At 39.5% G+C, this 27,509-nt stretch overlaps 1 protein-coding gene across 1 annotated transcript in view; it reads right to left on the bottom strand.

The window, feature by feature from the left end:
- Nucleotides 1-5,633: 5,633 nt before the first annotated feature.
- pcp4b (Purkinje cell protein 4b) overlaps nucleotides 5,634-27,509 on the bottom strand; it is a 35,179-nt gene continuing 13,303 nt past the window's right edge. Inside the window, exons 2-3 of the mRNA XM_034867740.1 lie at nucleotides 13,113-13,164; nucleotides 5,634-6,345 (exon numbers count right to left, since the gene is read on the bottom strand). Coding sequence (XP_034723631.1) covers nucleotides 6,215-6,345; nucleotides 13,113-13,164 — 183 coding nt within the window. The 3' untranslated portion in view covers nucleotides 5,634-6,214. The remainder of the gene's footprint in view (nucleotides 6,346-13,112; nucleotides 13,165-27,509) is intronic.

Below are 27,509 nucleotides of genomic sequence, written 5' to 3' on the forward strand. Positions count from 1 at the left end.
ATATATATATATATATATATATGTATATGTGTATATATATGTATATATTTATATGTATGTATATCTATATATACACATATATGTATATATAATATCTTTTTTATATGATAGCTTTTCAATTTTATTTTTCAAAGGTGAGTGGTTTATTAAAAGTTTAGGATTCTTTCGCCCCAAACATGATCATAATGCAGCAAACATACTGTTTATGTTGAGACTATTTCAGCATCTATCTTAACCACTCAGAATGGGACAAGAAACTTTAAGTCATTCCGATCACTGTTGGTTCTCTAAAATTGCATCGTCGTGCCAGCCTGAGCCACAAAGGAGTAGAAGCCAGTGAATTCTCATCATAATCTGCCTGCCCTGCAGGCTCAGAGACTTCGTACTACTCACTCATAATGTACTGGAGCGGCTACTGCCGCAGCAACTGTCACTCCTGTATCTGCGCTTAAAGCTGTGGGTCATTGGTCATCATCTGCTTTCGGAACGTAAGCTTTGCCCTAAAGCTCAAGATATCCTTACTGATGAAAATACCATGAGCCGTAGCTATATGCTGTCACTTTACGTGTGCTACTAATTGAACTGGAGTTCAAAAACACAGTTTTACGCACAGGAAAAAAAAAATGTAACAGCTTTGTTATACCATAAATAGATTACAGTTAATAAAATAAAATAACCTGATTCTGTTTACTTTCACTAAAGCAGCTTAAGTTTGAGGCTTCTGTCGGTTCACTGACAATTCTGTTGCTAAGAACATATAGAGTACAAAACCACCGCAGCCATGCCTCCTTGTCTACAGTAGAGTCTAGAGATGAAACTCAGCTGTCAGATGCCAAAAAGCAAACTTGTTAACCCCACTTTAGATACCAAAAATCTTGTTGGCTTTTGTAGGTAACTGCATAGATATCTACTTCCGGGGCAACTTGCTGGCTGACCAAACCATAGTCATTAAAGACCCAGGTTGAAAACTACCAGATTTTTCCTTTAATCTCACCATTGCAGGTCTGATAGTGTGATCACCTTACTATTAAGGATGGGTACCAAATTCAATACTTTTTAGGCACCAACCTTATTGCTTCTAAAGTATTGAGAATCAAAAAATGTCTTTCCATTCAATCCCCAATTTCAAAACCTAGGAGCAAATCTCATCAGTGTCACTTAGCAAATAAACATGCAGCATGCTGCTACAATCTAATAATGAGGGTTATTGGCTGTTTAACGTCACAAGTTGTAGAGACATGCAGGAAAAACTGTACATTATGCACAGAGATGGAGCTCACGTAGAAGGAACTGAAAAATAAACTGATTTGTGCCGTAATGTTGTCATTTCTTTTAGTTTTATAAAATTTGTATTGATTAGGAACCTGTAGTGAAGTCACGGTATTGGCATCTGTACCGCTATTGAACATTTCTGAACAATACCCAGCCCAATTAGTTACTGTATTTATTCTATTATCAAGATGAACTAAGAGGAACTTTATGTACTGGAAATAGTATATTTTGAAAATACATTTGAATTAGAACTTATTGTTGCGCCGTGCTTAAAAACCTAATTAAAAAGTGACAGAAGTTACATAGAGTTTCTGTTCCTTTTTAATAAATTACTTTAGCTTTGTAAACTCTAAATAGTTATCATTGGAGACTGATGTGAAGAAGAACAGCATAAAGGTGTGCTTCATGTGAAAAGATTTAAACCGACTCCTCAGGCGCCTGTCTGTTTTGACAACAAGGATGGAAATATGAAGTTTTAATCCTCTTCTAGGGTGACGGCAGATTTTTTGTTCTGCTTTGTTCTGCGCTGTGAGACAAGTACGTTTTGATATAATCCGTCAACACGCAATTTCCTCTTTCCTCACTGCAGGAGATTTAACGGTGAAAAAACTTCATTGTGTGGGACATTTCTTGATTGTAGGTGAACTCAAACTGTTTTGAGAAAACCTTTACACCAAGTGAATAATAGAAGTGAACATTGTTTGTCTAATTCCAGTGGAAGCATCTCTGGTGTGTAGGCATACAAGGCTGTTACTGTTTTGTTTTGTTTTTTATTATTGAAAGAGAAATTCCTCACACTAGACTCGCTGACACACACACGCACACACACAGGCACACACACACTCACACTCACACTCATTGGTTTGATCAAATTGATGTTATTGTTAGTGTGACAGGCCACCAATGGCTAATGTAATTTTGCCATCTGCCCTGACCGTGAGTCTACAATGTCAAACAAATCAAATAAGGCAAGAAGAATTGCATGAGATGCTAGGTTTCCATAGACACACTTATATGCATGAAAAGAACCAGTCTGAGCAGATATGTTTTATTTAAATTTTTTTGGAGATGGTGTCAGCAGCAGTGTGTGAACTAATCATGAAAATGTCTTCTATGTACAGAACAGATGGCATGCGATGCATTTTACAATCTCGTTCTCAGTGCATATGGACATTTTCACCATAAAACAGTTTCAGTGGATAAATCAACATATCATTATCCCCAGAATGGTTGATGAGCTCTGTTCCAAAAATGGTCTACCATATAGCCATGCTGTATTTACTCAGGACGTATTAAAACGCACACGGTATGGTGCCTTGACTTCAAAACTGTGCTCCAAACATTGACTTTAAAATAGTTGTCTGTAGACTGTGGTTCTATAATCTTTCTCCAATTTTTAGGTGGGATAAGTAGGGCTGTCCCCTCTTAGTTGATTAGTCAACTAATCTGTGGTTTTAGTATTAGTTGACTAAGGGTTCTTTAGTTGGTAAGTACTTTTTTATGCTTATTCATGCTTAATTACTCATTTTCAAGAAACTTTATGAGCACATTTAGGGTGAACATAAGATTTAAAGTGGTGCTTTTGCAGGATTAATTGTGTAGAAACTTAGTTTTACAGATGGTTTATTAACTACATTTATATTGTGCTTTTCTAGGCTTATCCACCCTTCAAAGCGCACATCTCTGATTAAATCAACTAATCGAATAGTCGACAAAATCATGTGTTAGTCAACTAAGATTTTCTTTAGTCGAGGACGGCCTTAGAGAGAAGTACACATTCCAGTAATCTCCAGCAATGATGTGAGCACCCAGAGGTGATGACACAGTTCACTGTCAACCTCAAAATCTGCCTTTCCACATCAGGTGAGAGGAGCACAGAGAAGAAAAGAGGAGAGAGGCGTGTTGTTATGCAAGATCAGAAGAAAATCTCCATTTAAATTCTACTATTCTTCCACACCATCCCAGAAAACACAAGGACGAGACTAGCAGAGCCTCAAGAGGACTTATTCTCTGTGGGCCTTTGGATGACTTGGCATGATTTCAGTTGTCATCTGGGCAACAGCAGTGACTCTTAATTTCCATGAGATAATGACCTTTAACTGCAAATATAAAAAAATATAAAGGTCACTTTGTTTTTGCTTTTTAGGGACCAAGGCAATGGCACCAAACCTGCTTTGTATTGGTTTGTTAGCAGTGAAATCACACATACTGTAAGCATCATATTTGTTTCATTGAAATTTAAACTATATATAAAATAAAATGGATGGATCAACCATCTGGCTGATGATTGAGCGATCAACCATCGCTCAATTTTCAATTTCCTTAGAACTAAGTCTGGGTTTGCGGTATATTTTTGGGTTTTCTCCAGTCAAATCTTTACCAATCCAGTCAGTGAACAGGTGAGAACAATACGATGAGGTTGAGAAAGATGTGAACTCAAAAAAGCTTGCGCAAAAACAATCTTTGCTGAGTTTTGTTGGTGACCATGGTTTTGTGACCCTCCTACCCACGTGGTTTGGGAAAAGTTTGATTTTTTTCAGCACGCTTTGTTAGTGGTGAAGGAGTTGGCTAAGGCGAACGCTAGCGATGCTAAGCCAATGTCACAACCAAACGTTAGCGACTGGTTATAGCAGATCCAAAGTAGCTCTGGGCAGATCCAATAGTTTTAAACTACAACAGAGTACCCGCCTTCAAGGAAGTTAACACTTGAAGGCCAAGGGAGAGTGGTCAAACTCTCTGTAATGAAATGTACGAGAGTCTGGTAGGACCAGGCTAGCAAAGGTCATCAGTGACCCTGATATAATACAGTTTAGTGACCCCCTTGGGTAGTGTCATGATCCTGATTTTAAAGTAATCAATGCAACTTTATCTTAGCCTTTGACATTTTAAATTCTTGTAAAGGGTAAAAACCCTAATTTTTCTAGATTAAGGTTATAGTCACATATGCGTTGTTTAACTGCTGGTTTAAAGTTCTCATTGGAACAGAATTCTTAAGAGTGATTTTAAATACAAACCTCAAACACCTATTGGTATTAGAAACCACAGTTTTGGCGTTTTTCCACTACATGGTATCAACTCGACTCGCCTTGACTCTTTTGCCTTTTTTGGTTTTCTATTACAAAAAAAATGTCCTTAGTACCTTCTTACAGGTACTTTTTGTAGTACTGCCTTAGTCGAGGTTCCAAGCTAGCTGAGGAGATACCAAAAGGTGACTTGAGAACCTGCAGACTACTGATTGGTCGGAAAGAACCGTCACATCGGGGTTTTTTTTGTTTTTGTTTTTGCTACCTCCAGGTTCATTAGAAACTAATTTGCCTTCTGGCTGTGGCAAAAACAACACACCTTCCACGTTCTGTGTGCGCATCGCGTTAGGTTACGGCAGTTTCCTGCTATGACGACCAGTCAAGGCTTACTAGACTTTCTTAGGCGGTTACTAATCGGCAATGGAAAAAAGAGGACAGGGCTACGCGGGCGAGTCGAGCAGGTACCATTAATGGGGGGAAAATGCCATGGCCGGGTTGGCTCGGTTGGTTTAGCAGGCGCACATATACATAGAGGTTTATGCCTTGACGCAGGAGTCCGGGTTGTCCAACCTGTGAAGATTTCCTGCATGTCTTCACTCTCTTTCTCCCCTTTTTTCTTACCTAGCTGTCCTGCCAAAAACAGGCGGAAAAGCCCAAAAGAATTATCTTTAAAAAACACATTCATGTAAATGAATGCCCATTTTTATACAGATATTTGGGGGATGGGGCATTATTAAAAACCTTGGTATCCAAACAAAATAAATAAAATTTAAAAGTGTGTGTTCATCCTGCTACTGTGGAAACTAGACAAGAAACACCAATGTATTGTACTAATTTAAATTCTGAAATCTGATGATGGGACTACAAAGAGAAGTTAAGGGTTGAGAAGTTATTTCAATTCCCCTGTGGGAAACATGAATGAACCAAAGTTTATGGTAATCCATCCCAAAGCTGTCAAGACATTTCACTCAAAATCACTAATGTCAACCTCATGGAGGCGCAAGAGGAAAGGTTGAATTCATACAAACATCACCAATATAATTATGATTCATTGTCTGGGGTTCATGAATGTCTTTACAATAGTTAGATGTTTATCAATTTGGATCTGCTGGTAATGCTGCAGTACATGAAAAGTCAGGGGATCACCATGGTCAGACAGATTTATCCTGGGTACCTTTTAATTGCAATCCACCCAACAGTTGTTGAGGTCCAGGGTAAGGTTGTGCCAATTGGACGACATCATTGTCAGGTCATCAAGCTGAGAGGGAATAGATTCAGCCGAGCTCATTCTAAAGATGTTTATATGTGTCAAATTTGGGTATTTACTTAGCCTGTACACATGTTCCACACATAATCTTTATTTATTCAATGTACACTGATACACACCTTGATAGTACCATGCAGGTAAGAAAAATGCCTCTGGGTGAAATGTTCTGTTCAGGATGGAAAGCTCTAGGCTAAGTTTCCTAAGACCTTCACTCTAACATTAGCTTTTGCTCCATCTAATCACACACATACAGGTGTTTTTGGAAACGTAGTCCTTAGCAGTACAGAAAGCGATGTTGCAGGTATAACTATTGAGGCTGGGATAAGTACAAAAACATATCTAACATAAACACCAGCTAGACTTCATCATACATGGAACAGGACAGAAACCCGATTTTCTTTTTAACTCTTTTGGTTACTAATTTATTAATGCAACAGTCAATGATAAATTATAGTAATTATAATATTAAGAAATCACAAACGTGTCATATGATAAACAGGCTATTGCATTCTCTCCCCCCCCCAACCCCATCACAACCCCTGGAGTTCCAACAGGTATGAATTTGTTTACATGCAAATGTCACACCATCGTCACTGTGTTGTCGCTTCCAGCTGCCTTCTCTACACACAGTGGCAGAGCAACGTGGTGCTCACTAGGACTTCTCAACACGCTTCTTCTTCTGGAACTTCCTAAACTGGGACTGGATGGCGACAGCCGCCTTCTCGGTTTCCGGGTTTTCCATGTCAATGTCAAAGTCTTCTGGGACGTCTGTCTTGGAAGCATCTGTAAAGACAAGGAAATGATGTGTCGCAGCAGTGTACAAAGAGTTGGCTGAGTCACTTGGCAACCGTAACAATGCACGGCCGTCCTGTCGATCTTTAGGATTTGTGTAAATGCGGAAATGGGGTACTTTAAAATAATGAAAGTGGCCAAGAGCTAGTTGCATCACATCTGTTTTAACCTTTTTTATTTTCCTCCTCTCTTAATTGTTTCTCTGCAAAGCTCAGCAGAGAGAGAGAGAGAGAGAGAGAGAGAGAGAGAGAGAGAGAGAGAGAGAGAGAGAGAGAGAGAGAGAGAGAGAGAGAGAGAGAGAGAGAGAGAGAGAGAGAGAGAGAGAGAGAGAGAGAGAGAGAGAGAGAGAGAGAGAGGCAGGCTCCCTTGAGACCGAGCTTGAGTACCTCTCTCTTGCTGTTCAAGGTGGAAACACTAACTGCTGTGTCAAGACGGGCTTTGAATCCTCCATTAATTGATGTTGAATTTTCCAATGCTCTAATGCCCGCTGCTTTTTTTTTTCCAGCAGCATTAGCTATTGAGCTATACCCTCCGCCATGTCAACACCAAACATGCTCATAATTTTTGAAAAACAAGCTCGTGACTTGATTTAATTTTTATTATTTCTTGGTCGGCGTGGAGAGTGAAGGCACGTATGCAGGATGTAATCCGGTGCTGTCTTCAAGTGCTGGAAGAAATATATTGTTTTGACAACAGAAATCGTGCAGCTCGAGAAAGTAAGGAAATAAGTTTTTTATTTACTGTAGTCTTGAGACATTTCTGACCATTTATAGCAGGTAGTGACACAGTTATGGGGTTTTGTCCTTCTACCGGAGTGCATGTAAGGTTGTCAGAGCAACGTCTGAAATAGTTTTCCTTCTGACATGGTCAAGCGACGCATCGTTCAAACTAGTATGGTTTGATAAAATCCCAGACTCTAGATTCGTGAGCAAAACTCTGCTCTTTGAAGGAGGTCTCAAAGAATCCAAGCAACAACAAGGAATCTGCTGGGAGGACAAGTACTGCAACAAATGTAAATGAACATTAAATCTTAGTTAAATCAACAATAAAGAATTACAGAATACAGGGCTGAGGTTGGGGTGTTGGTGGGAGCTGCGTCACCTCGGGCATTAGTGCGCCTGCAGAGTGATGGTCAGAAATGTTATATATAGTCACCACGCCGCTGTGAAGGAGCCAGTGATCATGAAACATGAATGGCCATCAGCTAATGGAAGGGCCACTTCAGCGCCCTGCCTGATGCTACTGTGTCTCATGTGCATGTCTGGAGGGAAAAAAATGAGTTTTATCAGCACCATAAAAAAGTTTCTTTTTTACAACTCCAAATGGCTTATTTTCAAAATATTCTTCAGTTTGATGGAATTTCTTCTTTTCAATATGACAATGAAGCACGTAATAACTTTTGATTTCTAAAATGCAAGCACAAATCAGTGGAAAATGCTTTTGCTTTCCATCTGGTTTTCAATTTTTGAACCTTTTTATGAGGGATCACTTCAAAGCGGCATTTCTTCTATGTTGTGTATCTGTATAATTGTCTGCAAATTTAATTTAGTTTTCAGTCAGGTTATGTGCTGTACATGTTTTTGTAACCACAAAACCTAATCAAGTCCAGATAAATATTTCAGTGAAATTATTCATCTAAAAAGACCATGTCATTATCTACCCAAAAGGCTTTGAGTCCTGAGGGCAGATCTTCATCAGTTTTTACAAGACAGAAGGCGGTGGCTGAATGTGACAATGATGGATCATTCTCTTCAGTTCAAGGATTTCTCTCTTCCTCTAGACACACACACACACATACACACAGCATGGATTACAAACTTATTTCCTCTGGCAGCAGTTTCAGTATCCCAGTCTTCCCCTAATGGGAGTGTTATATCTGCTGTCAGAGTGGCAGCCTGGACCATTGTGACTGTGTTTTTTGAGAGGAAGTAAAATGTATTTATTGATGGTGTTGGTGTGTGGCATCTGCTCAGAAAGAAGCCTACATGCTTCTAGGGTTTGGGCTAAATGGGTTTACTTTCCTCAGACATGACTTTCCTGCATGTTGCATAAGGCCATCCTTGGTTGCTTGTGTTTCAAATTATATTTTTAAAGCTTCTCTGAAGACCAGTGAATGCTGGGACGTCTTATTGATTTCACTGCTTAAAACCAGTTGAGCCATGAGAGGGATTTGTGGAGGCGGAGGACGAGAGGCATTAAAGGAGGACTTTTGGACCTTGAGACAAGAGAGACCGATTGCGGAAAGTAAACTGAGGCTCTGTATTAAAGTGTTCTGAACAGGATGTGGACATCTGTTTGGGCTTAAAGCGTAACTCTGGCCAGAATGCAACCCAGGGTCTTTTTGTGAATTTACCTGAATCAAACTTTTGTTTAAAAGGATAATTAGGACAGAAGTGCAACTTTTAAGATTTACTGTATTATTGTTTTTTGGTTGCATGGGAATGATAGGGTCACTAATATGATGGCATCAGAATTGCTATTTTTAAAACCATAATAGGGCTCAAAACATGAAAAACATGAACCTTTGCTCAAATTATCACCGGGGGCTCTACACATGAACACAATGAGAACTTTGTTTGTGTACAGAGTTTACTAAAAAGAGAGGTTTTGAACAACTACGTAAAAACCAACAGCTACAGTGAATTGTTAAAACCCTTCTTTTTTGTCAACTTTGTACACAAATATTATTCTCAATGCTCTCCTTAATGTGTAGAGCCTCTGGTGATACTTTGAGCAAAATCTCATGTAATGTTTTAAAAATAGTGACAGTAATTTCTCTCTCTCTCTCTCTCTCTCTCTCTCTCTCTCTCTCTCTCTCTCTCTCTGTGTGTGTGTGTCGTTTGAAAGGAAAAAATCAGTGACCCCTCAGGCCTTAAAAAAACCACAAGGGCAGCAAAAGAGACCAAAGCAATCAATACATGTATACATTGTGGGCTGGTTATGTATTAATTGCTACTGTGTGCTCAGTTTTTCACCATGTGTCAACTTTTCTTTTGCTTTGGCGAGGAAGCATCTGTGTGTACTCAGATGTGGTCACACATTTGGAAAAAACCGTGGGATGTTCCAAAGACATCCAGAGGAAATGTGTAGTTCCAGCTCTTTCTAGCATTGAATGCTTCTGAAACGGTGTGCATGTACTATCAACATCTGACAGAATAAGACATATTCATCATGGCTATAATTGAGTACAGTAAAGCTAATTAAAAAGTGTGTAGAAAATGGGTCATCTTCACTTTTGAGAGCTTGTTGCAAGCTAATTATAAAAGGATGACTTTGATCTCTAAGGTGAGCTAATTTGAAATTACGCCTGTGCCTGTTTGAACTAGGGTGGGGGGGTGGGGGGGGGTGTGTGCTGTTGGCATTGCAGTTCCCACATTGTTCTTTAACAATACTCTGCAAGCATAATATGTACATAAAGAAATGGAGAACTTTTCATTTGTGTGCAAGCAGATGATTTTTTCACAGACTGTATGATAGCATCATACCAAAGGATTACGAGTGCTAGTTTGTAGAGTATGATGTTAAGCTTTAGTAAGCCCATGCGTCCCCAGCTGTTGCACTGACAGGGACAGTCTGTGTTGTGCTTGGTCTCATAAGGTCAGTGAACAAATTGAGCCTATGTCCCAAACACACATACACCTCTGGACTCCAACCATGTCAACCAATGTCAGAGAAGATGACTTTTTAGTCTTGATTTGAGTCTGTGTTTGAATGGAGGTGCTGGAAAGTAACAAAGTACACAAGCTCAAGTACATTAGGGGCAGTGTGCATTTGAGTAGTTTTATTTTGGTCTCAAATAACCTAAAACTACATAACCAAAAAAATGCCATGTCACTAACTAAGGGCAGGGGGAAAATGTTAAAGAAAGGTGAAATTACGTGCACTTTGATAGCTTTAACGTAGCCTAATGTTCATTTTTATAGCACTTTATCCATTCATTTTGAACTCGCCAATCTCCTGCTATGAGTTTTTAATGCAAATGGGGGGTTTCATTCATTCATTCATTCGTTCATTCATTCGTTCATTTCATTAACATTCGCAGTTGCTTTAACTTTACTTTTTTGAGATCTTTTAAAGTGCTGTCAATAAAATTGACACTTCCTTCAGATTTTTCAAATTAAAAGATTTTATACCATTTGAGTTGCTGGAAACATTAAATGTGAAACATTATATCCCTGCATTGAGTTTCATGAAAAATGACCACAACAGTGAATACGCCAACTTTTTTAAATAAACAATAAACCTCATCAACAACACTGAATGTCCCCAGACTCTGAATGTATACAGTTTGTATTTTGTGTCTGGAAGTAAACCGCACGATGCAGCACGAACAAGTTTGATTCAATTGTATCCACTTGATGAAACATTTAATCATGAGCCGTTACCTTTACAATAAACACTTCCATTCTCCACCTTCCTCGTTAGTGCTGTTATCAGGTAAACAGACACTGCAGCATATCTGAGGTGCATTACAGTGGCATGTACTTATACCCTGTGCTCAATGCATTCCAGTGAATATGAATACATCTCTGTGCGGCTGTCCTTGAGCCTGTGAGAGGTTGTCTCTTAAGACTGTGCTGGTGGTATGCAGAGTGGGTGAGAGTCAATAGCATTACTCTGCTTCCTTCCTTCCTCTCTCTCTCCCCCAAGCTCTCTCTACATTGAGAGCAGGCATTCGTCAGACGCGCTGGGAAAGCAGTTCTTCCAGGCATCAAATTAATTGTCAAGGTCAGACAACAAAGGGTGGGTGGGTGTGTGTGTTTGTGTGTGTGTGTGTGTGTGTGTGTGTGTGTACGTGTGTAGGTGTGTACTGCACGCTGTGTACTTCACTCTTTTTATTAAGTGAATAAAAAGGTGGACCTAAATCCGACAGGCAGTGAAGAATTAGTCTCCTGCAACATGGTGTTTCAACTGAGCCAACTGCTTGAGGTAATATAGATCCCATAAATTGGTGTCGGTGAATAATGTTGCTGTACACTTTTTAATAGGGTGGATTTTTTTTTTTTTTAGACAGGGTCAGTGGTTGTGTGAACCTGCTTATCATGAATCCCTAATCATTTTTTCAACCTGCTTTCCAGGCAGGTTACTTGCTGCATAAACAGATGATTATTTGTTACTGTTTAGATTAGCTTTTTGAAAAAATAAGTTTTTTAGAGATTGCTTTAACTCTTTTGTAAAGCTATAACTTATTCATTTCTTCATTACATTTGTGGCAACAGGAGGGTCAACAGTTCCTTATTTGACCTCTATAGATTGCGAGACTGTGAAGTTTCTTAAGCTGCACTGCTAACACTGGTCCCCTGAGGATCTATAGGCTAAAAGGAGAATACAATAAGTTTGTTCGGAAGTTACGCAGTTTGTACAACAGTTCCATTCATTGCATTTCTCATTACATCCCAATTTTTATGTCCGATAAGAACAGATATTTAGACAATCAAGACCTTTTATGCAAAATTCAGTGCGTTTGTGGAAAACAAATTTGTCTGGCCCTCCAACACTGTCTAGGTTTCCTCTTTCCATTAATAAATTATGTATATATGTATTGAATAAAGCACACTATTTTATGAAATCGAAATAGCTCATTCTTCTAACTGTGAGGTGATGCTGAGTCAGGGAACACACCAAATCACTGCCCTGATTTAGAGGAGGTGAAGGCAGGGAAGATATTAGTTTCCTTGTTGAAGTCTACTTGCTTCGCTGTGATAGTTTTAATGACAGAAAGCTCAACAATAAACATGATTTGTAAGGCACTTGGTGCGTGGAGCTGGTCTTTATTTCCCCCAGGACAGAACTGATACAGGCAGTCTATCTCTGCTCAGGTAGGCAATCATCAGAGAGTTGGATTTACAGGAGATTTTGGACATCTCAGTTTTGGCTCCTGGGGTCCATATCATTTTACCCAGCTGAGTCCGGACGTTACAGCTAACCGTGATCCACAAGAGATTGTCAAGAGATTTACAGGAAAACTGTAAAGTGGTACAATATACAGTATAACCCCCTATGAAACTCTAAACTATTAGCAAAGTTGATTTGCTATAAGGCAAGAAGCATGATAAAGTCCTAAATTGCATTGCTACATTTTTGTTTTGAACAGTGATTAGTCACTACAGTCATTACTGATGAACAATCATGTACAAGCTCTGACTGAATGGCACAGTTTAGAGTTGAGGTCATTACGTATGACAGAAATGAAATCAACTGAGAAAAAATAACAAATTAACTCATTCAAATGCTTCTTATTAAATGTTCTCGATGTAATGTAAATGATGCCATGGCACCCTGAACTGTCATTTGAGCATGATGAGATCTGACTGAAAGCTGTGTGTGTGTGTGTGTGTGTGTGTGTGTGTGTGTGTGTGTGTGTGTGTGTGTGTGTGTGTGTGTGTGTGTGTGTGTGTGTGTGTGTGTGTGTGTGTGTGTGTGTGTGTGTGTGTGTGTGTGTGTGTGTGTGTTTTTGTGTGTGTGTGTGTGTGTGTGTGTGTGTGCGTGCGCACTTTGCTGGCAGCTGTCCTTCAAACCCTGTACTTTACTGTAAATCATGCCTTTTTATAGCTAATCTTTTGCATATGGGCCCACATGTACTGTACACAGTGGCCTACTAACCTGTCTTTGCTTCAATCATTCTGTCTCTCTTTCCGTCTCCCCTAACATACTGCAAGTTGTTCAATAGTTTTATTTTGAACGGTCGAAGTTTATAACGCTTTATTATTTACTTTACAAATTTAAAAAAATGTCCTAGTATTATACAAGTTTTGTACCTTCTGCTCCAGATGTCTTGTTGTTGCCAGCAGCTGCTCCAGATCCTTGTCTCTGCATCGCAAATACAACAAAAAAGAAAAAAGTGAATATCATGGATATTTTATTTTACAGTACACTTTCTCAAATTAAAACCCACCATCAGAAAAACAATGGAGATTTTCCCACAATCCTGCTATCATATCCATATGAACTGACTACGCTCACTGCTTGGTGCCCTTTACCGATCAAGCCTTGTCCTCATGATTGTTGTGACATCTACTGGGGGGTAAGCTGCCAGCCGGTGGGGTCCCCTTTTCCTGACCATATAGTCCAGGAAACGGAGACCCTGCAGGCTGTGGTCCTTTCAACAGTAAAAAGGCCTAAATACAATACACGGTATACAGTAGTGAAACAATGCCAATTGCTGTTTACTACAGTTTGGCCCTGTGACACAACAGAAGTCAGAAAAATATTAGTGCTGTCAAACGAGTAATGCGATTAATTGCATTAATGTCATAGTTAACTGGTAATTAATCATACATGGGACGGGGGGGGGGGTATTGGCATGAGCTGTGTGCTTGGTCATCATGTGGTATTTCAGACTGGACGTGCTGCGATGATAACTCAGTTCTCAACAAAACACACAGATCACTTTGGTCGTGTCAATGGAACATTTGGCAACTTCTAAAAAGTAAAATTTCCATTCAGAATCATATTGGCATCTATTTCAACGTCTCGCGCACGCCATCCACTCAAAACGGAACGTTACTAGTCTTTGGCCGGATCGCAAGCCCAAACAAGTGTGTGCGGCGTGCCTGTTTTGTTTCTGGTCTAGCTAGAGCCGGAGTGTTGTTGTAGTTTTTCTAACATTACTACTTGTTGCAACATCATATGTTAAAAGAAAAAAAAGGTTGCTAGGCCAAAAAGATTATTAATTTTGCAATAAAGTAAGATAAAAGTCATTAAATAAATCCTAAGGCATTTAGTCACCCTTTATTTATTTAAAAAAAAATCTTTATGAAATAATGTACCCAGTGGCATCAAAATATACTACTAAAGATATTACACATGGATTTAATATCCGTACATTCTGCATATATAAAGGGTTTTATTCAAAAACAATGCATGGTCATTTTAAAGAGGGGGGGCAGAAACTGTGAGAATGCATACTGATTATACAGTGTTGGTTCTTCTTGGCCATATCGTAATAATCATTCACTCTCTCATCTAAATTCACTGCACATTTCAGGATACAGAAGTGTAAGAAATGGGCAGATCAATGGATTCAGATGAGAAAACTCCCGACCTTAGAACCATAAAGAACCAAAACAAGTACAGCGTCTCACCAGGTATTGTAAACTCTCTTGCTAAACAAATTACTTTTCAGACGTGATGTTGCATAATGATACATAGCTACACTTAGCCAATGTAACATAAGTATTATACTCTTACATACAAAAGAAGCAACATTTATCAAAGTGTCAACTTTCATTATCCTGCGAGCATTTATTTTCCACGCAATGTTACTTCTGTATTCCAAACACTTGCTTTTCTCTTATTGAACTGCAGCTAGGCAATGATCTCCAGAGAAATAGCGCTATGTCTCCCCCATTTCTTCTGACGTGACTTTAAAATAGAGTTAACGCAAGGGAGCTGAAAGAGTTTTAACGCCTAATGAGATGTCCACCGCCTGACTCTGCTGACCTGAATGTTAAATATGGTAAAAATAATTGGTCATCTGTCTATGGTTTATTTTTATGTTAAGGACCTGTTAAAATAAAATCCCTATACTTCCACACTGAGGTCTGCAGGGTTGAGTTAGGTGGCAACAGCATTAGAGGCGTGAAAAGCGTAACGCAGATATCATGTCTGAGAGGAGGACAGGAGTGACACTTGTCCCACAATGGGCAGACTGGGAAAGCTATTCTTAGAACCATATAATAGTCCTTCTTTTAACATGCATCAGAGCAAGAGAGAGAAGGCATATCACAGGGAATAATAAAGCAGCCAGAGGTAGTATTTTTTGTTTTCCAAATGTCTTTATGAGAAATTATTTTTAACCAAATTACCACAAAATAACATGAATTGTTCCCTACAATGCTTTTCTTTTATGGCATGTGAAAAACAATTGAAAAGGTTTCAAAACAGTATTGTGACAAAACTTTGTCATGCAAACGTCTCTGATTAACATACGGTCCTATTTAATATTCGTCAAAATAACTAATAATTTCAGCTTCTTTAACTCATAAATTAGGTAGAATTTTTATACAAACAAGGTTTATTGACCATGAATTCCAAAAATAAGTGTAAAACTAGTGGTAATAAGTTGGCGTTAGTAGCTTATGTACTGGTGATAGTGGGGAAAAAAGAATCCAAAGAAGAGGAAGAAAAAAAGTGTCAAAATCATCGAGGAAAAAGTGTTTATGTTCCATTTTGACCCGAGAGGACAAAAGGTGCATGGTTACTGGGAAGACACCACAAGGGTTAAGATACCAATTCAAATGTTTGCAAAATTCTCAGCTTCTCTTTCAAGACAATTCAATTGTAGGACTTAATTATAGACATTAAAGACTGATAAAAGGAGATTTGTTGCCGTGTTAAACCTGATAGCATCAAATGAACCTCTTGTTGGCAGCTCCTCATTATCAGCCCATTGCTAATTAATTCTTTAATTAATTCGTTGAACTGAACTGATGTCCCTTGGCCGGTGTTTGGGACTGCCTTGGTGGCCCATTTATCTTCCCAGCCACAACCAAAAAGCAGGTTTTCAGTGGGGAGAAGGAGTCCAAAACTCATATGTGCAGGCAAGGAAAATCTCTCATATTACATTTTTCGCAGGAATTACAGTGTCACCCTCCTTATCCAACTTGCACAGTTTATTGCCAGATGGGAGACAGGATGTCAGCTTGTGTTTTGGTATGCACAGTCTGGGTGGGAGCTGTGATGATGGGATTTCTTTTTTTTCAGTAGTGAAGAAGGAACAGAGGATAAAGAGAGGATAGCAGGATCAATACCTCCCTCTGCAGTTAACACATACTTATACAAACATTGGCATGGGGAAGATAAATGACCAGAATCAACTGTCTGGCTGCCTGCTCTTGTCTGGAGAAAGACAATAGGGGGAGAGATGGAGAGTTTGGACTGCAGCAGTTAGGCTTCCAGTCTTTACAATCAAATAAGTTTCTAAAACCTGGTAGTTACAAAAATGTATTATCATACCTCATAATGCCTTTAAACTAAAACAGGTGGCATTCTGGGTAATGCGCTTATTTGCTTAGATTAATTTAGCATGAATACTGAAAAAAGGGGGAAACCGCTGACTTTGCTCCATCCAAAGGTTTAAAAAGGATTTTATTGGTTGTTTAATTCACACCAAACTAATGGGTATAAGCAATTTGTTGTTTTTTAGAAGGGCTAATGTACGGCACTATTTTTGGGCCGAGGGTGACTTCCTGGAGTTGTTACTAACCTCACAAAATCCCAGCAGATGACGCTGCTCTTTTTATTTATTTTATTTTTTTATTACCTCGACGAGACCTTGGGCCCTATCTTGCAGCCGGCGCAGCGAAGACCCATAGACAGTTAAAGAAATGGACAGAGACCAGAGAAGAATATTAGAAACAAAAAGAAAATGAATGGCAGGCAATGGAATGCTAAGAGCGGGTGATTGCTTCACCGCATTAAACTGGTGCCATAGGAGCTACGCTTAGAGAGGAGAGGCTTACCCCCTTGCGAAGACCGACGCAAGTGTCTTGGCTAGTTTAAGACCGACGCAGTTATTAATTTCCTTTCCAGCGCCCACGTTGTTTAAAAAGCTAATGCACTTGCGCCCATCTTTGCACTCATGGGCGTGCTGGTCTTATAGGGAGGTGAATAATTCCGCTGAATTATTGGCGTATTGCTTCTCTCACACACACACACACACACACACACACACACACACACACACACACACACACACACACACACACACACACAGGGAAGCACAGCAGTACGCTTAGATCATTAAAATAGTGCCCATAGTATTTATTTATTTTTATATATATATAATATGAAAAAGCGTTTTGTAAAATCTGTGAAATAAAATTGAATACATTGAACACATAGAAGGAAACCACCGGGGAGTTGGCACAGTAACAAACAGAGCAGGGAAATAGTTTCATTTTGGTAGCATGTATCTGGCTGCCTCCTAGGAGATTTAGCTCGAGCTACTGTCACCGCAACCTTTTCACAGCTGTTCCCTCGCTCATTCAAAGTTTTCCAATTTGTTCATGTCAGAAGGGTTTCCATGCTATAAAAGCTGAAGAGTCGAGAAGGCATCATCTATGTGTCCTGTTTTCTGAGCCGCTCTTTCTGCATTATTAATCCAATGCTTTCAATGAATTTCAAACAGCGTGTGCTGTGCTTTGATGCTGGGGAGAGGGATGGGTGGTGGTGGTGGTGGGGGGGGAATCAAGCATCCATGCACAACACACCCATGCCTTTTGGAAAGAATGTCTATTTTGAGGCTTGTCTTTCTGAATTTGTTTATATAAGAAGAAGAAAAAAAGCAACGTGTGTGTGCGTGAGATGGGCTTTCAACACCCCAGTTTATATTTACCTGTCGAGCTAATCAGAATGGTACCTCTTCCCTCTTTTCATTTGTCTGTCAGGAAAAACCCTGAAGTGAAATGACTTATGGAATTGCTTTGTGGCGTTTCTCATTACAGTCACTCAGCTGTACACAGGAAGCATTCTTCCACCCCCCTCTAGCTCCAAACAAATGTCAGAGCCAGATAAGAGCACAGTTTTGTTCTTCCATGTTACTAATCCCAGCTCAAAGAGAAGAGCTGAGTCTCTCCATCAGCCACTTGTAATGGCTATGAAATGAACTGGTGCCTGTGTTAAAGCTACTGTAGCTTATGCTTCACAACAAGTTAATGGGGCTCCCAAAAACTATTATAGCACCAGCTGAGTGAGCATTGCAAACAAAACTGCCCTCAAGCTCATCTGGTTAATTTACTCATGTTTGCTTTTGGAGATATAACATTGATGTAACAATACAGCAACGTGCAAGATTAATATTGTATGGCTCACAGAGACCAGCTGTAAAATCTATACTGTATAGGCTTTTGCATTATTTAAACATTCCCATCAGCCTGAAAGATTTAAAAGCATGGACTAGTTGGTTCAAATCTAACCCTAACCCTAAAGAATAATTTGTTCTTATACTGAGCACTTCCAAAGCATGCTTCAAAAATGTTCATGAAACTTATGGTTGTAAAGTTTTATCCATCCATAGTAAAAAGCACTATGACAAATAAAATGAGAGTTTAGAGGTTTTAACATGACGGCACCATTATAAACCTCCTAGGCCATAGTGATCATGATGTTTCACTCGGAACAGGCTCTCCGGGGTTTAACAGGTCACATCTTGGCTTAAATTCAAAGTGTGACTTGAGGTCTTTTTTATGGCGAGAGTGCTCAGCTCAGTGCAGAGGTGATGAAAAACTATAACACTCCGGCGGGCAGTGAAGAGAGGAGGAACCATTACGGCTGGGCAGCTCTGGGGCCGAGCCAAACATAAACTGCAATAACAGCAGCTCGATAAGTAAGATTACCGAGGGTGAAAGGGGCTATCCTCGCTCTGCAGATAACCATGCAAATGAAAACACACATAGGCAAACAAATCCGCACGCTTTTTGACACATTTACACAAGTGCACACAGACAGACTGTGAGAGAGTGAAACAAGTAGATGAAAAAAAAAAAAGGAGGCTTAAAAAAATGTTATGTGACGTTGAGAAAGGAGCAGTTTTTGTGCATCTCATTAATCATTAACAGACTAAGGGATACAAGGTCAACAAACAGTGTTTGGATGTGTGTGTTTTTGTGTGCCTTTAGGTGAAATACACACACAAACAGTAAGGCTACTGTAGCATACTGCCGGCAAACTCCATAGTGGCTGCAGCAAACTTTGTGCCTCCAGGCTTTCAATTAGGATGCTTCCAAGAGAAAAATAAACACATACATGCAGACAAGAATACAGGGACCCACACTCACAAACACAGGGGGATTGATGCAGAATAACCGAAGACTCAGTGTGCGTGGACTGTATGCACATTGCAAATTAGAGAAATGTACATGTATATTTTATCTTTGATTGGGCACATTAATCGGGGGACTGAGAGAAGAGAGAGTGGGGTTTTCAGAGACAATCCTTTAAAAACATCTACCTCCTTTTCATTCTGCTGAGAGTGAGCCTTTATTGTCCTCACTCCAAGCCAAACTCTATTATCTATCCTGCAGAATAGGATGTTAGGGGCAAGCGCTTTAAGTTTGTGTGGTAAGTTTAAGTGAAAATGACATTTATTAAATTCTTATTTCCATTTCAATGGACGTCAAGATTAAAGCTTTAGTGCATTACTTTTTCATATTAATGAACACCTGTTACATTCAAACCATTGCAAAATGCTACCAAGCTAATTAGACTATTGGCTCCACACAACTTTCTCTGTATTTTTCAGTATGGCTATGTTCAGAAGATTGTGTTGTTCTGCAACTTTCGCACACACAAACTCAAGTCAAGATAATTAACTCTTCTGAAGTTTTTTTAATCCTCCGTGTCCTCCTTGGAGTCTGATAACTTGCTTAGACAACATAGGGAACAAAATCCAAGCGGGACGGGATCCGGGAGTCTTTCTCTCGGGATCTTGCAGGACAGGATTTTTTTGGGGGTGGGCAGTCACGTCACGATCGGGACATTCCTGGAGTATATTTGTGGGGATGGGGATGGAAGCAACAATTGATTCCTGTGTCACCCTCTAGTGCTGCACGATCACGGGAGACAGTTTTGTTGTCATTACTTTGAAATCCTCATGGGGGTTACAGACTACACATTATGGCTTTAATGTCCATTACATCCCAAAAATCAAGTCTTCACTCTCAAATTTAGTGTTACGCCAAAATAAAGCAGATCCACACTGACACGTGGAGCCTTATGCTAGTCTGCTTAGTCAACATTATACAGTGTATAATCTATCTAGTGTAATTAACAACCAATATGAATAGTTAGAGTTTGAATAAAACCATACTGTGAAGAAATAGTTGAACATTTTAGGAAATATGCTTATTTGCTTGAATGAAAATTTCTCTTTGGAGTCTTTACGGTAAATATGAAGCTGCAGCCAGTTTCATTTTAGGAAACGGGGAAACGGCTTTCCTGGATCTGTTCAAAGTCTGAAAAAAAAAATTCACTTTACAAATGTTGTGGTATTTTTGGCGATATGTGGTACAGAGTGAATTCCTGTAGTCTCAACTTGTTTCCTGGTAAACTCATGGTGACTTTAAGACATCCTGTTTTTACCCTTTGATTTTGTGTACAGGTTAAAGAGACAGGTTCATTTCTGATCTTTAGAGGTGCTGATAGGCAGATTATAAGTGTATCCCAATTTGGATACTTCCAGGAGTACAATTTAGGGCTGCACAATTAATCAAATTTTTATCACGATCACGATTTTGGCTTCCCACAATCAAATTTGCGTGATCGAGTGATATTTTAAATACGTCATTCTGTTCATAGAACGCTCCGGAGTTTGGAAAAAAAGCCAATCTAACGCTCCGTAAACCCCGGTCTGATCATGTGCCAGTCAGAGTTGTTCCTTGCACCACACAGCTTAGTTTCTAGATGTAGACAGCCGCAGAGGATAGACTAACGTGAGGAAAATACCACAACAGATAGGTCAGATACGCCGGTCACAAGGTTTACCAGTTTACCAGTAAACGCATAACTGTTTGCCTGTGTTGTTTTTCAGACAACAGAGACAGAGTGGTGACAGCGCCGGTCCAAACTTCTGACCACATTTTTCCACAGTTTTAATTGTTATTTACACAGCCATTTATTGTTAACCATAAGAGGCAAACCTGTATATTTAACAGTGTTTCCGCTTGTAACTCTGCTATTGCGGTGGCCATGAGTGGAAAAACAGAAGAAGTTATTGAATGCAACAAATTTCAGTTCGGGGTGTAACAGCGTGTGAGATGGAACCTGCTGGATCTGGGCGAGAGATATGCCCCATGGCCCACAAACCTCAAACAGGTGCATCTAATTTAGGATAATAAATGGAGTGGAGGTGGACATTTTGAAGGAAGACTAACAGGTCTTTGAGGGTAAGAATTGTAGCTGATAGACAGGTGTTCAACTACTTATTTGCAGCTGTATGATACAAATAAATAGTTAAAAAATCATACATTGTGATTTCTGGATTTTGTTTTGTAATTATGTCTCTCACAGTGGACATGCACCTACAATGACAATTTCAGACCCCTCGATGATTTGGGAGAACTTGCAAAATAGCAGGGTGTTCAAAAATGTACTTCCTCACTGTACATTTATTTTTTTTAATATATCCTAGGCTATTTATTTCAGATAATTTGTATCTACATGTGATGCAGTTGTATGTATGTATGTATGTATGACATACAACTTTAACAAAAGAGGAATGTTGCACAATATGGATGTTAAAGCAGTTATAAATAGCCTCTGTGGCAATAAAATTAGTTTTGGTTAAAATAAACAAATTGTGATTATTAAGCGTGATATTGATCAAAATCATCGTGATTCTCATTTTGGCCTTAATCGTGCAGCCCTAGTACACTTGGATGTAGTACACTGTGTACTATAGGGTGGTGATGGTGCAGTGGATATGACACATGCCTTTGGTGTCGGCGACCTGGGTCTGAATCCCACTGCGATACATAAACTAATGTGTCCTTTAGCCAGACACCAGAGGCGTGCAACCAGATATATACGTGTATGTGTCAGCTTAATGACATGTAATGTAATGTTCACTATGTCCTCACTTGTGTAGTGCGTACATTTTGATGTCTTAAATCCTGCCCGGCTGTTATGCCCCAACCGGAAATTACTCTTCTTCTTTTTAATGGTAAATTTCACCAGGGCAGAGTATTGCCAACTATTGTCGCTCAACAAAAAATAGACCATTTAGTTTTTCCACTATCTGACTACAGTATGGTACTAAAACACTTTTTTTTTAATAATGTATAAACTACATTTGTATAGTTCAGTTTTCGCTGTTTAAATCGCAATCACTGTAGCTTTCTCGCACGCCATTTACACAAGTTTTAAATTATGTTGGTGCCGCTAAAGATGGTGACCGTTGAAGGCAAATGCTGTCCAGCGTTCCACACTCAACACTTTGACTGTTATTATTGCAGCATCCGGGTACAAGTAGTGCACTGCATTTGGCCATACTCTGGCAGTGTGTGATTCTGTGAGAGATCCTAACAATCAAAGTCAGTTAGTTTAATGTCTTTGTTGCATAGCAAAATATCAACACCTCTGATTAAACTCACTGATATGGAGGGACATGTGTAGGGGGGGGGAGGTGCCCTGTTTCTTTTACAGCAAGGCATTGGTATCATTTATGACGGTTTGTAACGCTGCTTCCTCTGAAACGGATTTAGCATATGGGGGATGCTGCTCTGCTGAAAAAGTGCGTGTGTGTGTGCGTGTGTGTGTGTCCGTTTGTGCCCTTAACTACGAGTGTTTTCACATGTGCACAGTTGTGTGCTACAGACTACTCATCTGTATGAGCTCCATTGGCAGTTACATAAACCATACTGTCATAAAGGCTACAGGGCATGCTGAAACACTGCCAAATCAGTGCTGGGTCAATAACTCCCTGCTGCAGATTTTTTAGATTTTCTTTCTTTTTTGAGCAGCTAGTTCACGTCTGGGGAAAAAATGAGTGGAAATGGATGGGTTCTTACTGTAAGTGCAGCACAGAGGTCAGTAATTACCATGAAACATAATTACTGACTTTCCTTAGGAAATTGTTTCTCTGAAAAGACATTAGTTTGACTACACTAAATAATACATAAAAAAGCCATTTGAAAGGCAAATATGCATGAATTGTAGAGGAATCACAATTTTGATTTTAAAATCGAAAATGTATCTGTTGAACTCAAAAGCAGGATTGGCGATTCCCCCAGTGCATTTTTCTCTCTCCATCCCAGCCTACTTATACAAGTTTGAAAAAAAGACACATCGTGGTTTACTGTTAGATTACTTCAAGCCTGCAGCTGCTCTTTTCCAGACACCGTGGCCACTGCTGGAGTCTAAGATAATGGAGAAACAGGACTGGAAAATACTCCTGCTGAAAAATGTCCTTTTCTTCCGTACCGTATATAATGTAGATATCACAACTACTCAAGCCTACAAATAATTTATCAGAATGGGACACGCTAAAGAAATCCCCATATACTGTATGTAAATGCAAAATGATTTACAGCAGGTAGACCACCTCTACAGTCACACCTTCTGATTGGTCACAGATTTTGGCGTTATACCGGAAAAGCCTGTGTTATTGTATCCAGCCAGGTAAAGGGTAGCAGGAGATTTCTTTATATAGGCCTAATTGTATTTTCATTTTATATTAGAAGTTGTAGTTTTGGCTGATACTGGGTTAAGAACGTCACAGAGAAAAAGGAAATTAAAAAAAGAAAAATTAAAAACTAAAAGGGAGAGTGAAATAGACTCTGGTTTCACCATTCGTCTGTCTGTCTGCCTTTCAATAGTTAGAGACAATTAGGGGATTGATTCAAAACCGACCCCAAATCAGCCCTCAGGTATTTATTATGTCTATTTCATTCATAAAATAACTTTACAATATGCGTAGTTGAACGTCAGTAGCAAACATTAAATAACGTCCCCCTTCCAACTAGCGCCTAGTTTTTATTCCTTTTCAGCCCTTGTGTTGCCCTACGCGTTGATGCGGTTTATCGTCACAGGCCTACTTCCCAGTGAGTGAGTTATGTAAACCCACAACGAAGGTAAAGCATGCGGGCAGCAACAGGACTTCATGGTGCGTTTACTTGCAACTCGGTAAACCAATAGTGCTTTCACTTGCACTTAATTTATTTGTAAAACTCCAACTGTTTCCGTAACTTCTGGCTTCTAGTGACTCATATTGTGGCACTCGCATCATTGCTGTAAAGAAAATATTTTATTAATTTGTGGATATTGAGAATCGTGACTCCCCTACTAAATTAGGGTGGAAATGTTTCTGAACTGTCATTCTACACTTAACACTACACTTGTGCTAAAATCCACCTCAGCAGCCTCTGGCACTGAGGAGTTACGAAAGGATGAGCAGCTGATTTGCTTGTCATAAACATCCGCTGTTTGGCTGTGACTGGTGATGCTGGGACTGGTGACCTTGGCATGGTTTCCACAAGGCACAAACTCTTCTGTACACTTTCCATTTCCTCTGTGGGGACCAGGACTCCTGAGGTGACAGTCTGCAGAGGTGAACAGTTGAAAGGTGCTGATGTTGAAGTTGATCCATACATTTTCACATTGTGTTTTTTGCAAAGCAGTTGCAGCTACTCCACTTTTCTCTTTCTGCAGCCACCTTCACACGATGCACACGCCTATCAGTGTGTGAGACACAATTCAGTTGTTTTGCTTCCTTTGTGCTCTTCTGAGCTTCAGGCTGTGGGATTTTCGTAAAATTAGGAGTCTAAGCAAAAAGCAGGCCAGCTGTCATGCAACCAAGGGGCCATCCTCAGAAAAAAAGCTGTAATGAAACCACTCACACTGATTCTCAAACTTATTATTTTTTTTTTTATCTAACATTTTATTGAAGGGCGGGGGGGTTGTAATGCAGTAGTGAAACTCTCAGTTCACATAATGAGGTTGACACCAAGCCAAGAAGTACTAATCCAGTCATGCCCCAGAAAAGCTTGAAATCACAAAACAAACAACCTTTAGAATAAAAAATAATTCTTTGATTCACAGCAATTTCCACTGAGAAAGGCAATGAGGGAAAGAGAAAGGAGGGGAAGGGAAAAAAACACATTACAGCAACTCTTTAAATTATTTCTTCAAACTCCCGTCTGTTAAACAACTTAATGAGCCTTGAAATTGCCAAGATTACATTTTTTGTCGTCTTTTTCATTAGTGTGGATGTCGCCAATCTCTGGAGATTGGTTTTCTCACTTTGGGATTGTAAAGTGTGCTGCCACACAGCTTTTTGCTGTGATGAAAGGAGCAACAAACTAACCAGCAGGCCAGTAAATTGATGAGGGAGTTTCCTGTGATCAGCCAGGGTTTTGGTTCAATCAGCCAGCTGATTTACAGAAACTGTGCAGCATGTTAAACTACTTCTCTTTGCAACAAATTCAATTGTGTGGTGAGAGCAAGAATATGTTTTTCAATTAATTCACAATAAATACAATCAAGCCAATGAGGTGAGATAGCAACACTTGTTCACAGCAATTGCCCTTCATTCAAGAATGTTCAGAAATCAGGGTAACTCAACAAATATCCAGATTTCAGTTGATTTAAAAGAATAGTTTTACATTTTGGGAAAAATGCTTAGTCCCATTCTTGCTGAGTGTTAGATGAGTGGCAGCCAGTCAGCAACCACTCAGATCAATCTCAGATGAGCAAAAAGCAAACAGCTAGCCTGGCAGTGTCCAAAGGCAACAAAAATCCTCCAACGGCACCTCTAGCAGCTATTATTAATAATTAACATGTTTGAAAAAAACTCATTCAAACTGCAAAAAATGTTGGTTACATTTTCTTATAGTTATTGTCCAGCAAAAACAAGTGAAACTATCACCTTCTAGTACTAGTTTAATTTCACTGTGCCATGAGTTTAAAAAGATTTGAATGTAGATCTGCTTTCACTGCCTCTCTTGTGTGCTGATTCAAAAACTTTTTGGTTGTTCTTCCTCATAAACAATTATATTTCAATCTGGAAAGCTGAAAGGTTTTTCTGCAGCTTGGCTCAACTCTGTTGCGTGGAACATTGAAGCATCTCTCATTTCCGAGCAGATGAGAATGAGAAAATCAATATTGTGGAACCCGAAAGCTTCTTAGTTTGTTAATCTGTAATAGCTGATTCAAAAGCATGGCTGGGATAATGCGATGATTGATGTTTTGGCTTCAGCTACTTTATCTGGCTCAGCAACACTGATCATTTTGGGCTCAACAACTAAAGACTCGGAGAGACCAGCTTGCTCAGAGGAAGGCCAGCTTGTTGGTGGGTGACTGTTGCTCCAATCCAGTGCCAAGTGCCCATCAGTGGCAAGGAGGGTCCACGTGACACAGAGCATTTGCGATACGTAACCAGGCGACCCAGATAACGCTCCGGTCTGCTTTTATGGGCCAAGCAGCAGGAGAGTAGCTTTGCAAATGAACTGAGAAGAGTAAGGTATTCAAATTAAGACCCTAATTATGAGGAATTATGAATCTGTCCTTGCTTGTGGTGTCCCACCAGAGACTGTCGAGTAGAAACATATCATTGAACAACTTCACAGGGAAGAGATAGCCAGGTATTTGATGTGACAATAAAGGAATCAGGATCATCTCATAGTTTGGATCCTTTCTCCATACCCAGTGGGTTCCTAAACGCCACACAATTTGAGTGTATAGCTTAGTAATTTAAATCAAAGTAGAGTGGTGGAGGAAGATGAAGGATGAGGTATTGGGGGAATAATTTTATAATACTGTTCATCCGATCTAGGGTTATTTTTAAAACTTACAGAGTACAAGAGTTCCCTGCCACACTCAATGGCCATTAAGAATTTAAAAAAAGAAGTAGGCCACAGACAATTCAAGTTGAAAGAACATAAGGCCAAACGGCCTCTTCTTCTTTCTGTTCTTCAAGCGTAAGGCAGAGACAAATGAGTTGCTGGTCTTCCACTGAAAGAAGAAATTGTTGAAACTGGGTTCAGCTCCAACAAATTTTTCTGAGGAGGAAACTTAAAAGCTGCAGGAAACCCTCAGACCGACTGCTCCTAATTTCCCCCACCTCTTACTTTTTTGTATCAAGCAAACTTATCAAACCATCCAGCACAATTTCCTTTAAACTCCTCCTCGTGTTTAAATGTGGTTCTGAGGCACTGTCTTATAAAACTTTTCCTCAAAAGCTGTAGCAAATTTCTAGTGACATCTGCAGAGGGCATGTGTTGGCTTCCAGTGTGTGTCTGCTCAGACGAAAGAGATTTGTGACCAAGTCGCTTTGAGGAAAGACGGTGATAGAAAAGACCTGCAAGGCATGAGGGTCCTGATAAAAGTTCTGTAATACAATACATTTTTATGTTGTTGTTTTTGTCTGTTATGTTTAATTTATTGGGCAATAAAGACAGATTTTTGTTAGCGTTTCTGAACATCAATGGCATTCAAAACAATGATAACTGAAACAGATATACAACACACCATGCAGTGTCTGTATATTCACATGTGTATTGCAAACAGACCTAAGTACAACACAGATAAGAGCATCTGCATCACCACCACCAACAACAAAGTGAACATAAAAGAACTATTAAATATATACAGTGGGTACGGAAAGTATTCAGACCCCTTTAAATGTTTCACTCTTTGTTTCATTGCAGCCTTTTTCCAAA

Source organism: Etheostoma cragini, chromosome 3, assembly GCF_013103735.1.
Source record: "Etheostoma cragini isolate CJK2018 chromosome 3, CSU_Ecrag_1.0, whole genome shotgun sequence".
NCBI classification, from domain to species: Eukaryota; Metazoa; Chordata; class Actinopteri; order Perciformes; family Percidae; genus Etheostoma; species Etheostoma cragini.